General features: G+C 45.4%; 1 protein-coding gene across 4 annotated transcripts in view; it reads left to right on the forward strand.

Moving 5' to 3' along the window:
* Nucleotides 1-13,668, forward strand: part of SASH1 (SAM and SH3 domain containing 1) — a 242,493-nt gene that overhangs the window by 157,994 nt on the left and 70,831 nt on the right. For all 4 annotated transcript variants that reach the window (XM_034669264.1, XM_034669262.1, XM_034669263.1 and 1 more), the window contains exons 5-6: nt 9,529-9,569; nt 11,830-11,916. In XM_034669264.1, coding sequence (XP_034525155.1) covers nt 9,529-9,569; nt 11,830-11,916 — 128 coding nt within the window. The remainder of the gene's footprint in view (nt 1-9,528; nt 9,570-11,829; nt 11,917-13,668) is intronic.

Here is a 13,668-nt window from a genome sequence, read left to right on the forward strand (position 1 = left end):
GAATCAGGGTTCTCCTAGTAAGAAAGAAGGTAAGAGGGATTTTGGAATAGGAGGCAGCCGGCCCTGCCAGCAGTAGGCACTGCTCAGCGCTTCCTATCTTACAGAACGTCCATGGAATCCCCCTCGTTCTGTTGTAAACTCCTGACAGGTGTGGACCGTGTTGTGCACCTTGCCCTCATCAGGCTGCATAGAGCTTCATTATCTGCCCCAAACAGCAGATCCCAAACCGAAGAGCACGGTGGGTTGTGCTTAGAGGAGACTGATAGGTTACTGAACCTACTGAACTTACATACAAAGTAGTATCATACACCATCTCGTGCGTCCTGGGCGTATACTGACCAGTCGCTAAATTTGCGGGACTCGGGAAGGCATTTGTCACTTTTCAAGGCTGGGATGTATGTGGTTACTTTCGGGATTGTCACTGCATCAAAGCTGCCGTCCGTACTACAAAGTTTTAGCAGCTTTCTTAGGTAGGCCAGACCCATGAGGCGACAAAGAATAATATGCCCCAAACGGAAAAGAGAAGGCTCCTGGGGAAGGTTTTAGAAATCTTGGAAGACGACTATAGGCTCTCCCAGATTTGATTCTCCCTGCCCCAAGCCCACATCTGTGGGCCTGTCCCGCTCTGCACTTGTACCCTCCCGGCCTGAGTGAGGTTGCTGTCCAGGCGCAAACACGTCATGGCTCTCCGCTGTGGAGAGGTGGCATTTGGCTGCTTCTCAGGCATGATACTTAAACTTCTGCTGGTGTCCTCCACCATTAACTTTTGGTACCAGTTACCACTTCCTCAGTGCACCTTTGTGATGATTTTCAGATTTCAGCAGGGATGGAGCGTGAAGTTGGCCTGGAAGGCTTGTTGGCCTCCCCTGAGGTGCCAGGGAACCAGCCCCTCCCATGTCAAGAAACCGAAGTACACTCTGAGCAGAGTACAGACTGAGAGAGACTTGGCGAAAAGGCCAGCAGTCCACAACTAGCTTCTTGCTAGTGGCGCTTTGCATGTGCAGACATGTTCTAAATTCCATACGAGTCATAGTTCGCTGGAACCTCTAGAAAACCTACGTGACAGGTAATACTGTCTCTGTCTTCCGTAGAAGGAAGCTGGGATTCACTGGGTGTCCGAAGTTACTGGTTGGCAAATGGTAGAACTGGGCTTTGAACACTGGAGGTAGGGCTCCAGAACCCACACTGTGAGGCATGGTGCTAGGCGGCTTCCTGTAGGAAGAAGCCTTCCTAGCTCCAGGAAATGTTCACATCTGGATACCAGTCATCGGCCCATACATCTCTACCTTGGCATCATGTTCAGTCACTGGTGTGTGTGTTCAATTCTAAGAGAAACGTGGATTGCTTTTGTCTAGTGCAATCGAGAAGTGGGATAGGAGTCACGATGACCATCCTAGCTATTTGAGGGAAGTTAATGTTAGAGAGAGAGGCTTGATTTGCAGCAGAAAAGATCACATTTAGACACCTCAAATTGCCATACACCTAATATAATTAGCAAGGGACTGGAGCCTAACAAAAACTGTTGTTGTTAACAGTAAAGTTGCATGCCTACATTGACCCTCTGTGTTTTTCTGAATAAGATACCCTTTTGAGACATCTTGTATAGAAGGAGTAGACCCACCTACAGAGATTCTTTTTTTTTTTTTTTTTTTTTTTGATCTACAGAGATTCTGATGGCAGTATTCAACCAGAGAGATCATAAAAAGAGGGTGGGGCAGGAAAAAGTTGAAAATGTCCAAACGCATGGCTGGAGATATCAGACTTTTAAAATGTCCTTTCAGTACTTTCTGAGGGCGAGCATTGGATTGGTATGGTAAGAGGGCCTCTTCAAATTGGAAGTGAACATTGGATGGTATCGTCGTTTTGAGACCGTATCCACATGTCACTGCCATTTCTTTGGGAGAGTTAATATTACGTCACGGGCAGGTCCAAACCACTTCCCATGGCATATACATCCATATTGAAAAGCTCCTGGCATCCACCAAAAATTATTTATTATACCCTGTTTTGCTGGCAGTGAGTTAAAATGGTGGTTCTTCCTGCGTAAGGAGGACAATAGGTATAAGCAGCTGGGAGTACTGGGGTGCTGGGGAATGTGGACAAAGAACTGCTGACATCATGAGCAATTATCATTGTGAGAAAAACAATGGATTGTGAGAAAACATGAATTGCTTGTATAGAGTGCGATTGAGAAGAGGAATTGTTACGGCCATCTGAATTATTTGAGGGAAGTTAATGTCAAAAAAATTAGAAGGAGGAACTGTGGCAATTAGAAACTGCTGGAGCCTAGAATAAGGGATGTGGAGTGGCCATGTGGGGTGGAATGGGGATGGTGCAATTCTGTGCAGGGGCCGAAAGCAGTCCTCTGTTTGGGGCCCCTGTGCATAGTTAGAAGAGGTCCCATTTATTGGACACTTGGCAAGTGCCACGCTCATTGTAAGTGTCCTACCAGCCCAGGAAGGCAGGCCCTGAGTTGATCATCACATGACAAGGAAAGCTGGCTTAGATTTGTGGCAGTGCTGTCCCAGGTGTCCCTGATTCCTGAGTGTCACCTCACTTGTGCTGGGTCAGGCCATTGCCTTGGGTTTCGTACTCCAGACACCTGCCTTGATCATTTATGAAGGTGACCTTGTAACAAAAGCCAGAAGGCGCAGGCTGGGAATAGGGTGAACCCTGTATGGGGAGTTTTGTGACTAGGGTGATAAAATGTCACCAATGTGATCATCGTTACTAAATAATCTTGGAGTTCTAACAACTTACCAGAGTTGAGCAATAGAATTACCTTCTATCCAAGCCAGTAAGTTTGCAAGTGAAGTTCTATGTGCATGAAATCCAGCAGCTGTTGTCTGGGTAAAGAAAGAGAGACACGTACAGCACAGAGCTGGAGGGCATGCTTGCTCCCTACACCTGCCTGACCCTGGGAGTGAGCACCTCCAGCAGTGTGGACCCCTTGTGTCTCTCCTGCCTCACCCTAGTCCTGGCCCTATGGTGGGGGAAGGGGTGACCTTGAATTTTTATAGCAGACCGTAGATAGTCTACACAGAATTTTGTTTCATATATATTTTTATGAAATAGAGGAGGTAAATTCCAATGATGAAAGATATCTTTGATATCCAAATGATAATAAGAAATATTAAATTAAGGAATTACCTACTTTATACAAAATGATTTGTCACTAAATAAGCAAAATATTTAAGGAAGGCATATCAACTTAGAAGGAAAAATCAGCATATAAGAAGTACATCACCACATAAGAATAAAAATCAGCTACTAGGGGCGCCTGGGTGGCACAGCGGTTAAGCGTCTGCCTTCGGCTCAGGGCGTGATCCCGGCGTTATGGGATCGAGCCCCACATCGTGCTCCTCTGCTATGAGCCTGCTTCTTCCTCTCCCACTCCCCCTGCTTGTGTTCCCTCTCTTGCTGACTGTCTCTATCTCTGTCGAATAAATAAATAAAATCTTTTAAAAAAAATCAGCTACTAAAAAGCTCCTCAACCCTTTTACCTTCCCTCTGCCTCCCCCTTCCATGCACAGCTCTTTAGCACAGATGTCTTCGCCCTTTTCCTAGATCTTGAGGAAAACACCACTGGCTTTGGGGACTGCCTTGGCAGACCTGGGATGATGCAGGAAAAGACCCAGACACGGCAAAAAGCCCTGATTCAAAATTCAGCAGGAAAGAAACTAATGAAGAAGTGTATTTCCGGAGACTCAAGATGAAGGAAACTTAAAAATCTCTTAAGTATAGGTTTTCCAGTAACGTATAACACATGTTCCGTTCTTAGAAATTAGGTTATAGCCATTTTTCGTTTCTTCTTCTTCTTCTTTTTTTTTTTTTTTTTTTTTTTTTTTTTTTTTTTTTTTTTTTGCTTGGTTATAATGAAGTTTCTGGACAGACCATCAGAACAGAAACATGCAATCTGTTCCGGGAGCTCCTTTATGCTTAGGCGTTTGTTACACTTCCCTGGTGTGCCTGATAAGTACATCGCAGGGAGACAGAGTTGTCTTTGCCTGGAGGTACCTAAGGCTCCCCTTTATGTATCAGTAGACATAAGAAGAAAGTGAGCCTGAGCCAAAGTCCATGGCCTCCTTTCCTTCAGCAGGCGGACAGCTGATGCAGGAAGAGCACAGCCAGATCCTGCAGGGTCTGTGAGATGCTTAGTTCTCATAAACCCAGAAGCCGTGTCCACATTTGGGGTTGAAAACCTGCTCGGTTGTCACAGGTTCTTCTGAGTACCGTTTCGGTAATTCATCCAACAACAGGTCTCGTACGCATGTGACGGAATAGGAATTTTTGTTACATAAATAAGAAACAGTACGGTGAGGTGTGCGAGGCATTGAACTCCTCCAGCATCGGAGAGGTGGCTTCTAAGCCCAGGCCCCTTGTCCTTAGCCACGTCATCACCCCCGAGTCTCAGTGATCATCCTGGTCTGTAATGGGGGCTGCAAACAAGAGTGGTGTTTTTGTTTTTGTTTCTGTTTTAAGACATAGAATTCCATACAAATGTAAAGAATTTCATTCGGACCTTTGCGTTTCTCCCTCTGTGTGGCCCTGTGGAGATCTCTTTCTCCCTCTGTGTGGCCTCCTGGAGATCTCTACCATGAAGCAAGACGCAAGAGAAAAGAAAATAGAGCAACCTAGAATTTACCCTGTGTGACATTTGAGGTAGCAATATATTTTGTATAAAAATCAATTTTAATATGATTTTAGCCAGAAAGGGTAAAAGCATACTCCTGGTCTTCCTTCTCCTCATGACTACATTTCCTAAGTGCCACGGCTGCTTCCCCTTCTTTTCCTGACCCTGAAGATTGGATCGCCCTTGAGCCCATTCCTCGTCCCACTTCTCTTCACTGTGTTCAGTTGGTCTCCTAGCTTTAAATACGCAAGTGGCTTCCAGATTCTGATCTCCAGTCCTCAGTGATGCCCTTGAACTCCAGACTCGCATACCCGACTGTCTCTTTAGTAGATCTCCACAGGGATGTGCAGGAAGCACCTCAGACTGGGAATGTGCGGAACAGACCTTTCTTTCTTCCTCTCTGCTCTTCCTTACCCAGCCTTCCCTGTGGGGCCTGGCATGCCAGCTCATCACTTAGGTCTCTGTTACTTGTCACCTCTTCAGAGACACCTCCTCTGTCCATCCCAGCAGAAATTCTCCCCACTTGACCTGCACCCCCACCTTGCTTCTCACCCGCATCCTTCGCTCCAAGAGAACAGGGATCTTACCTGTCTTACCACTATGTTCTCAATACCTCAAAGGATGCCAGACTCATAATGGGAGTTGGATACATTTTATCAAAGGAAAGAAAGACAAAATGAATGAATCAGTGAAAAGAAAAAAACGAAACAATGAACAGAGTTTGCTAAAGATTGAGGTAGGATGAAAGGAACTGGTTAAGTGCTGGGATGGTTTAAAATTGTTTTTTTGATCTCATTCATAAATTCTTTATTGAATTTTCTTTGAGTTCAGGGAGGGCTAAAGTAGTTTAGAGATTGAGGAAAAATATTTACACTTGGGGTCTAATAGTAGTAGTTATTGATGAAAAGGTACTTCTAAGATGGAGTTCAGAGATTAAATGCAAAACTCAAATTATTCAGTGCTTACATAGATGTTTGAAGTGCAGCAGAATGCTAATCACTGCATCCTAGTCAGTTCTGGTCATGGCAACCCAGAACCCTGTGCTGAAGTTCCCATCCTGTTTACCCTGTTGACAGTGAGAGTGATGGGGGGAGAGAGAGGCTGACAAACCTGCTTCCAGCCAGCCATTCCCAGGCCTGCAGCGCCTGGCTGTAAGAAGGCTCTCTGAGGAGGCCTCTTTGGAGCGGACTCCTGAGCATTAATTCTTCCAGCAGGAGATCAGTAAATGACCCTTTCCACCTGCTGCCATGCAAATTTGGAATCTGGTTACATCATTGACTTTTCCTCCTGCTGGATGAATTTTATGATCAGTCTCAAGGAGAAAGATGGCATTTCGCATCGTGGCTCTACCTGCCAGCCTCTGTTTGCAGGGACAATAAACTGTGTCCAGATTAAACTTTATACAGTGTCATTTTACCCCTTTGTAAATTGATGAGTTGGGGAGCTGCACACATAGGAAACACAGGCTTGCTGTTCTTTGGCCAGGATCTAGATTGTGAACTTGTGAAAAGTTAAAAATAAAATCCCCGTTTGTCACCACAAGATGAATAGAGGAGCTATAGGGCCATCTGCTGGCCTCCTAGGGAAATGCAAGCAATCTCTAGTAGAAACACCTCAACGTGAGGAAAAGATCCAAAGTGCAAACCTGAGGATAAATTTTAAATATGTGTGATAATTTGAAGAAAGTAAATACGATTTTTTTTTAAAAAATCATAAGCTAGTGTTTTATAGAGGAAAATGCATTTATATTTTGTGGTAACTACGTAATAGCAAGAACTTACCTTTTTATGCAGTGTGGGTTCTGGAGTATGTTTATGGTGGAAGACATTCTCCGTTGGCAGGAAGAATGAAGAATGGGTTGGAAAATGGAGGTTAGCTTTGAGTTCTTCAAGAATAGGATAGAAACAATTTTCTATACATTTTATCTAGAGAGGAAGAGTCCAGCATCTGGTGGAAAGACAGCTGGGCTGCCAGTGCCTGGGGAGAGCTCCTTGTTGGCCTCTAACCAGCTGGCGGAACCTTGTTACTCCTGTAACTTCTGGGGATCAGTGTTCCCTATAAAATCAGGATTGGATTCAATGATGGGTAAAATTCCTTACAACACAGTAAGGTGGTATTATTCTAATCAGCAAAGGACTGAAGGAAAGTAATGTTTTTTCGGCTATTTTCCCCATGAAAAATATATTCCATTTATTTATTTATTTATTTATTTATTTATATTTATATTTCTTTTTGCGAGAGAGAGCCTGCGTAAGTGAACCCATTGGGGGGGTGGTGGGGGGTCGGGTACAGCAGAGGGAGGAGCAGACTCCCCATTGAGCAAGGAGCTGGATCTGGGGCTCCATCCCAGGACCCCGGGATCATGAGCTGAGCCGAAGGCAGACGCTTCACTGACTGAGCCACCCAGGAGCCCCGAAAATACTTCTTTTAGAAAAAGTAGAAGTTCACATATATATTTGTAGTTTATTACATCGTTAAGTACTTGATCGAGAGTTAGGGATATTTGATGTCTTTGGTCCTTAGCATCAGGTCAAGAGTCTCCATGTTTAGAGTGATTTTAAAAATAAATGCGGTGCTTCCTTTGCTGGAAGCAGGTAAGGCAAAAGCAGTGGATGTCTGTGCTGGGAGGTGGACTGATGCATATTGCCGTGACTGTGAACTCAAAATGCAACGAGTAAAATTAGAAAAAACAAAATTTAAGAACTTAAACTTTAGCCCAAATGATCTTTTCTTTTTTTTTTATTTTTAAGATTGACAGAGAGAGTGCAAAGCGGGGAGGGGCAGAGGGAGCGGAACAAGCAGACTCTGTGCTGAGCAGGGAGCCCAATGCGGGGCTCGATCTCCTGACCCTGAGATCATCCCGAGTCGAAACCAGGAGTCGGTCGCTTAACTGACTGCGCCTCTCACATGCCCCTCAAATATTATTTCTTTAGAAGGATCTTCTGCTTTAATCCCCATCCGGCTAGCCAGCTCTGCCATCTGCTCTCTGCTGCCATTTTGCTGTGCCCGGACCTCTGTGGCCCTGAGCACTTTAAATGACCCACTGCTGCTGTCACTTCTCCTCCTTTTCCTTGTCCTTCTCCACCCCCAGCCCCGCCTTCCCCTTCCTCCTGCTGTTGCTTTTCCTGTGTGGGTGCTTCTTTCCCCTTTGTTCATGTTTGTCACCCTCCGTGCATCGTGAGTCCCATTTCTTTGTAATCATTCACGTACCTTACTCATGATAGTGTTTATTACATTTTTGCTGAATGAATTAAGAATGGAAATGACTTTTTAAGTAAGTCTCTTTGGTCATTTGCATTTTTACGTGGATAGGTGGGCAGAGAGGAGATCCTTGGAACTAAACCTTGGCAAAATTCAATGATAAGGTAGATTTTCCTTCCATTTTCTATGTTCACAGCTGGTGGTGATGGGAAATAATGACTTTGGCTCTAGCTCTCATCCTCAACACCTGAGATGCGTCCCGTTTCTGGTCTAAGCACCCCCCCTCTCCCCTCACTGACAGTAGAGTTCTGTTAGGTTTGTGTGTGCGTCAGCAACGGTTCTCCTCTCTGAGACTTAGGCTATAAAGGTGCCTGCAGGCCTGGCCTTTGTGCTCACCGGCCCCCAGCAGTCAGCTGGCATCAGTGACCCTGCTCTGGAGAGAGATGGCTTGTCACAGGTGGCTCTACATGACAGAAAGCCCCATCCTGCTCCCTCTGGTCACCTTAAACTCTGGAGGTCCTTTTCACCTTAAGGCGGGCAGCAAATCACCATTTGCACGCTCTTCTTCTCCTCTGATCTCTTCCGAGTGACACAGTTCTGACCTCCCAACCCCTGTCTCCCCGTGCATTCTCCCATCAAGAATGCATTTTTCCAGATGCCCTCTCCATCCTCCCTGGCAGGTGAACACAGTGAAGATTAGATGTAAACCCCCTAAGGATCTGAGCCTCTGTCCCGATGCAGGTTCCTTCTTCCTGATTTTCCTTATCAGTAAGTGAACGCTGACAGGCTTTGGACCCGCCCAACGAAAGCCCCTGCTCCCCCTCTCCTCTGACCTCTATGAAAGAACCCATTTGAACTTTGGTTTCTTTCCTCCTCACTTTAGGTTGGTATCTTTCTATGTGTGTTCTAGAGAAATAGGTAATTGGTTTGGGGGTGTGTTCCTGTTTCAAGTTACTTGGCTACATCTGTATTCGTCACAGACTGGCAGCCACAGTAGGGTAGGGTGTGGGCCAAATTTGGTGCCCAGACACACGTTGATTAACTTGGACACATTTTTTAAAACATTGAGTTATTTGCCATCACTTAAAAATGTGGAGCTGCTTTTTTTTGTTTTGGTTTGTTTTGTTTTTTAAAGCACATTTCCCGGCTTCTCTTTGAACATAGGAGGATCTAGCAAGGCAGATAGCGTGCCTGCGAATTGTCAGCAGCCCATGGAAGAAGCTGGATACCGTCCGTCCGCTCCCTCTGCTCGGAGCATCTGATTGCCTGCCTTTTTCCTGCAGCTGACTGCCGCACTCAGCCGCTGGCCTCAGTGGCTGGCATTTGTGGTGCTGGGTCTCTATGTGTCTTACTCTCTGCTTTCTCTTTCCCACTTACACAAGGGACTTCTCAGTGGCAGTAACTTAATGTGTGGTTAATAGTTCACAGAAGTGGATCATCTAGTGAAATCCGTTCCCTTCATTTAATAGAGGTCTTACCCTGGAGTGAGTCTCCAGTAAACGTTGACAAATGGTTCCTGAGTGTGTTTCTAGAAAGGCAGCAGCTGGCTAGGTAAGGCTGGTGGTAGATACCCTATCAGAATCTCCCTGGCTCTGCTAAGTGGTATTGATGCCAGGGCAGCCGAGTTGGGAGGGTGTTTGGTCCCCGCATGAAGGCAAGGCTCCCTGGTAATCAGACATGTTTTCCTTTTCTAGGAACACCCTTCCTAAGTCGAACTCAGAAGACGGCTCTGTAGGTCAGTATTCCTTTTCTTGGTTTAACGACTTAAAGTTATTTTAATACTTTCTAGAACGCATAAACTGCGAAAAAACAAAAACCACAAAGAATCCTTGCACCCAGAAAGAAACACTGTTAAGATTTTGATACATCCCTTTCCTTTCTTTCCCCTCCCCCCCACCCCCGTATTTGTGTGGGTTTTCTTTTAAACATGATTGGGATCATACGCTGCATATTATTTTATAATTTTTTCCAATTGAATATGTCCTGAGCATTTTCCCCACATTGATTAAATATTCTTTATGGAAAATTTTGAAGTCTGTATGTTATTCCATTGTATGGGATGGGCCACAGTTTAATCAGCCATTTCTTCTTTGCTGGACGTTTGTTTCTAATCTTTGCTCTCAGAGAATTGATGCTATCCTAAAAATCCTCGAGCCTATCCCTAATCATGTCCGTAGGATAAATCCTTTGATTTGGACCTTTTGAATCAAAGAGTATGCACAATTAGGGTGTTACATATTTTAGATTTCCTTGATTATAAAACCCACTCTTGATTTTGTAACATCTTTTCTGGGTGGGAGTGAGTCTGGCAAGGTCATTGTGATGAGCACAAGTGCTCAGATCCGGTTTTGATTTGTGTTTGAATTATTACTCTTCCAACTCAGTGGTTACGGCCTTGGGCAAGTCACTAGTCTCCTGAAGCCTCAGTTTTCTCATCCACTAAATGGGAACAATAACACATCCTGTTCATTGCACGTATTAGGTGAAATAAGCGATTAGATAGCAAGGTGCCTGTGTATGGTTAGTGCTTAATAAGTGTTAGTTGTTATTTATTTTTCAGTTTGCACCTCCATTTCAGAAACATTAAAAAAGAGGAAGAGGGGAGGATAGCCTCCAGTAAAAGAAATACGTTATACTCCCGAATTGCCCGAGAGAAAGGCTGAATGAGTGATAATCCTACTTCTGCTCTCAGCTCCCGTGCCGCAGTGTTCAGCCCGAAGGCAGCAGGTGCCCTCAGTCTCCGCTCCGAGATCCTGGTACATAGGAAGTGTCCGCGTAGCTGGCGTGGGCTTTACTCCAGAGCCCCAGGGCTCATCAGCCCGTAACTGAGGGCATCTTGTGTTGACACATGGTGCCTTTGCGAGCCCGGGAGCCCTGTGGACAGGGGTTTCCACACGTCTGTTTTGTGCCGCATTGCCTGGCACTGCCAGTCTAGACCGTGGAAACCAGCAGCATGTTCCTCCGCTGGGCCCTGTTTCCTGTGGCCGCAGAGCAGCCAGACGCTGAGTGGTGACAGTGGCAAAGCTGCTGCTTTGAGTAATCCGCGTCTGCCTGAGCCCTGCTGCTTCGTTTCATCTTGAAATACAGGGCTGCTCTCTTCTTTTACTTGCCCTTTTCCTTTCCTTATGCTTTTTAAAAGGCATTATGTATCAGTGAGGCTCAGGACCCTAGCAAACACTGCGGGTGTCTAGCTACGGCAGTGAGGTGGTTTGCACCTGCAGACAAGTGAAACTGTCCCCAGAATAGGTGGGGGGGATGGGAGGGAGGAGGGGGCTCGGTTGGGAGATGTCACAGCAGGGTAGCAGTCTGCTTTTCTTGCATGGTACCCTGGGTAAGCTGCAGGTAGTAGGTCAGCAAGCAGCCTGAATGCCAGAAGGTGGAAGCCCCCTCTCCCCACCCTGTTCATGCCATAGCTGTCCCCCCCCAGCAAACTCGGCGCCATAGAGAAACGGGGGGGTCAACCCCACGGGATCCTGGAGCCAGCTCTGTTGACGGATGAGTACACCCAGGTCATACCAGCCCTTCTGTCCTCTTCATTAAATCTGGCACAACAGAAATAAATCAAGGGGAGATCAACAACAGGGATAACGACAAAACAAAGTCAACTTCTTAAAGTATCCTATTTGTGGTTTCGTTGAAATAATTGTGGCCAAGACCAGAGGGGGAGAGACGCTACCACAAGACAAGACAAGGCAGAGTTAGACATACTAGTTAAACAACATCAAAGTGAATACACGAATGCGTGTTTTGCCTGCTTTTTTGATGTTTCTTTATTTGTCATCTTAACCCCACTTCACCATTATTCGCTGCTAGGAAATTTGCATTTCATTTAAACAACTTTTTAGGCATTTCCAAGTCTTTCACAAACTGAAAGAGAAAAACTGTCTTTTTGTGAAATCAAAGTATTCTTATAAGCTTTGAATTATAAAGAAGAGGCTACTTTTGTTATTAATGAATTTATTGCTTGTGCCTTCCCCCCCCTTTCGTTTTTAAAGGAAAAGGAGATTGGAAGAAGAAAAATAAATATTTCTGGCAGAACTTCCGAAAGAACCAGAAAGGAATAATGAGACAGACTTCAAAAGGTACTGTACCACAGCTGGCGGACAGTAGGTCCTTTTAGCTCCCAGATGTTGGGAAGCCTGTGCCCACTAACGGGAGGCTGCTAGTCAGAAACTCTCGTTGCCTGGCCCCACAAAGATTTCAGCTTTTCAGGCATTCCTATCATGACTTTTAAGACTTCATCCCAGTGAGGTTTATTTGTTGTTGTTGTTGTTGTTGTTTTTAAAATCAAAGAAAACAAAATGAGGAGAGTTGGCAGATCTTCCTTTTCATAGATCTGTGACAGAAAGGACCAAATCTTTCGTTTTATCGGTCACACCAACCTCAGGAAGGTCTTTCCTCGCCAAGATCTATCCCAAGAGGGTCTGGAAAGTCATAGTGTTTGTTAGTTTTGGACCCATCCCCCTGTCCTGCCACTTGGGGCCTTTGCAATCTTCTGAACTTTAGACGCTTTTCTGTGGCAGGCCCATTAACAGGATTGTTGCCCCTGGAAACTCTGTCTCATGGTCTGACATCATGGGAATTTGCCCAGGCTGCTTTGCGGAGGGAGCCCTGCCCTCCCCTTGGCTGTGTCTTTGTTGTTGTTTATATAGTAAGTAAATATGTCATCCCTTTGAGGCCCAGTTATGTAATTTATGTTTCCCCTGTATTCAGGGAGGAAGCAGACACAAAGCTACTTCTCGATCCCAGCCCAGCTGAATGAGGTTATCACGAGATGAACATTTTTAGTGGCTCACCAGTGACTCTGTTTTCATTTACAAAATCGTAGTGTCCTACCCTGTTCAGAATGCTTTTCTAGTTACTCATACGCATGGAAATAAGACACGTGAACAAGAACAGCATGTACACCAGTCGCACACCTGGGACCCCAGCAACATTCACTGGGGTTATTCTAGTTGTCCTCGTTTAAGGTTATGATTCATAAACATTCCCAGTTTTTCCTTCTGGTACACACCCAAGATCCCTTGTGATTCAGAGTAAACCTTGGATCCTAACAAAGTCTTATTTAGAAAGAAAGGGAAGGAGAGAGAGAGAGAGAGAAAGGGATGCAGGGATGGAGGGAGGAAGCCAACAGTTCACTGGCTCATGTGTGGTTTTTTGTTTTGTTTTGTTTTGTTTTGTTTTGTTTTGTTTTGTTTTGTTTTAAACCCAACCAGCTCCCCATTGCTCCCTCCACCCCCAGAGGTGACGCAGATAGTAAAATGAATCAAACCAGCAGGCTTGTCTCCTCACCCAGCACACACTATTATTCTTCCCGGACAAGTAGATGAGTGGTGAAGGGAACTTGAGTGGTATTTCTGGACTGATTGATTACAAAATGGAAATGAGATAGGGAAACACAGGGGTACATAAATTCCAGGGTCGGCCCTAACTGCAGTGGGTTCCTGTGGTCTGCACCCAGACTTGCTTACTGTCCCTCTACACCAGGGGCAAACTCAGCCATGGCCAAGCGTCCCAGGGACATCGAAGCTGGTAAAATTTGTACAAGAAAGATAGGGCAGGGGAAGGATGTGGAACTAGAATGTGGGTTTATTCCCAGCCTATGCATTACCCCTCACTTCCACTGACCTGTCCTTCCTTACATGCCAGCCAGAGACACACAAACCAATGTGACTCATGTATATCATAGATAACAGCAATCTGTTTGCTTTGCAGGAAAGCACTTTCAAAAGATCCTAATAGGGGGATTCTCTTTGACTCAGCAGTTCTGGCTGCTTTTAGTTTTGTCTTTTGTTTTGTTTCCTTTATAGAGGGAAGGGGGGAGGGGCGGGGGC

This window comes from Ailuropoda melanoleuca, chromosome 10 (assembly GCF_002007445.2).
Source record: "Ailuropoda melanoleuca isolate Jingjing chromosome 10, ASM200744v2, whole genome shotgun sequence".
Lineage (NCBI taxonomy): Eukaryota > Metazoa > Chordata > Mammalia > Carnivora > Ursidae > Ailuropoda > Ailuropoda melanoleuca.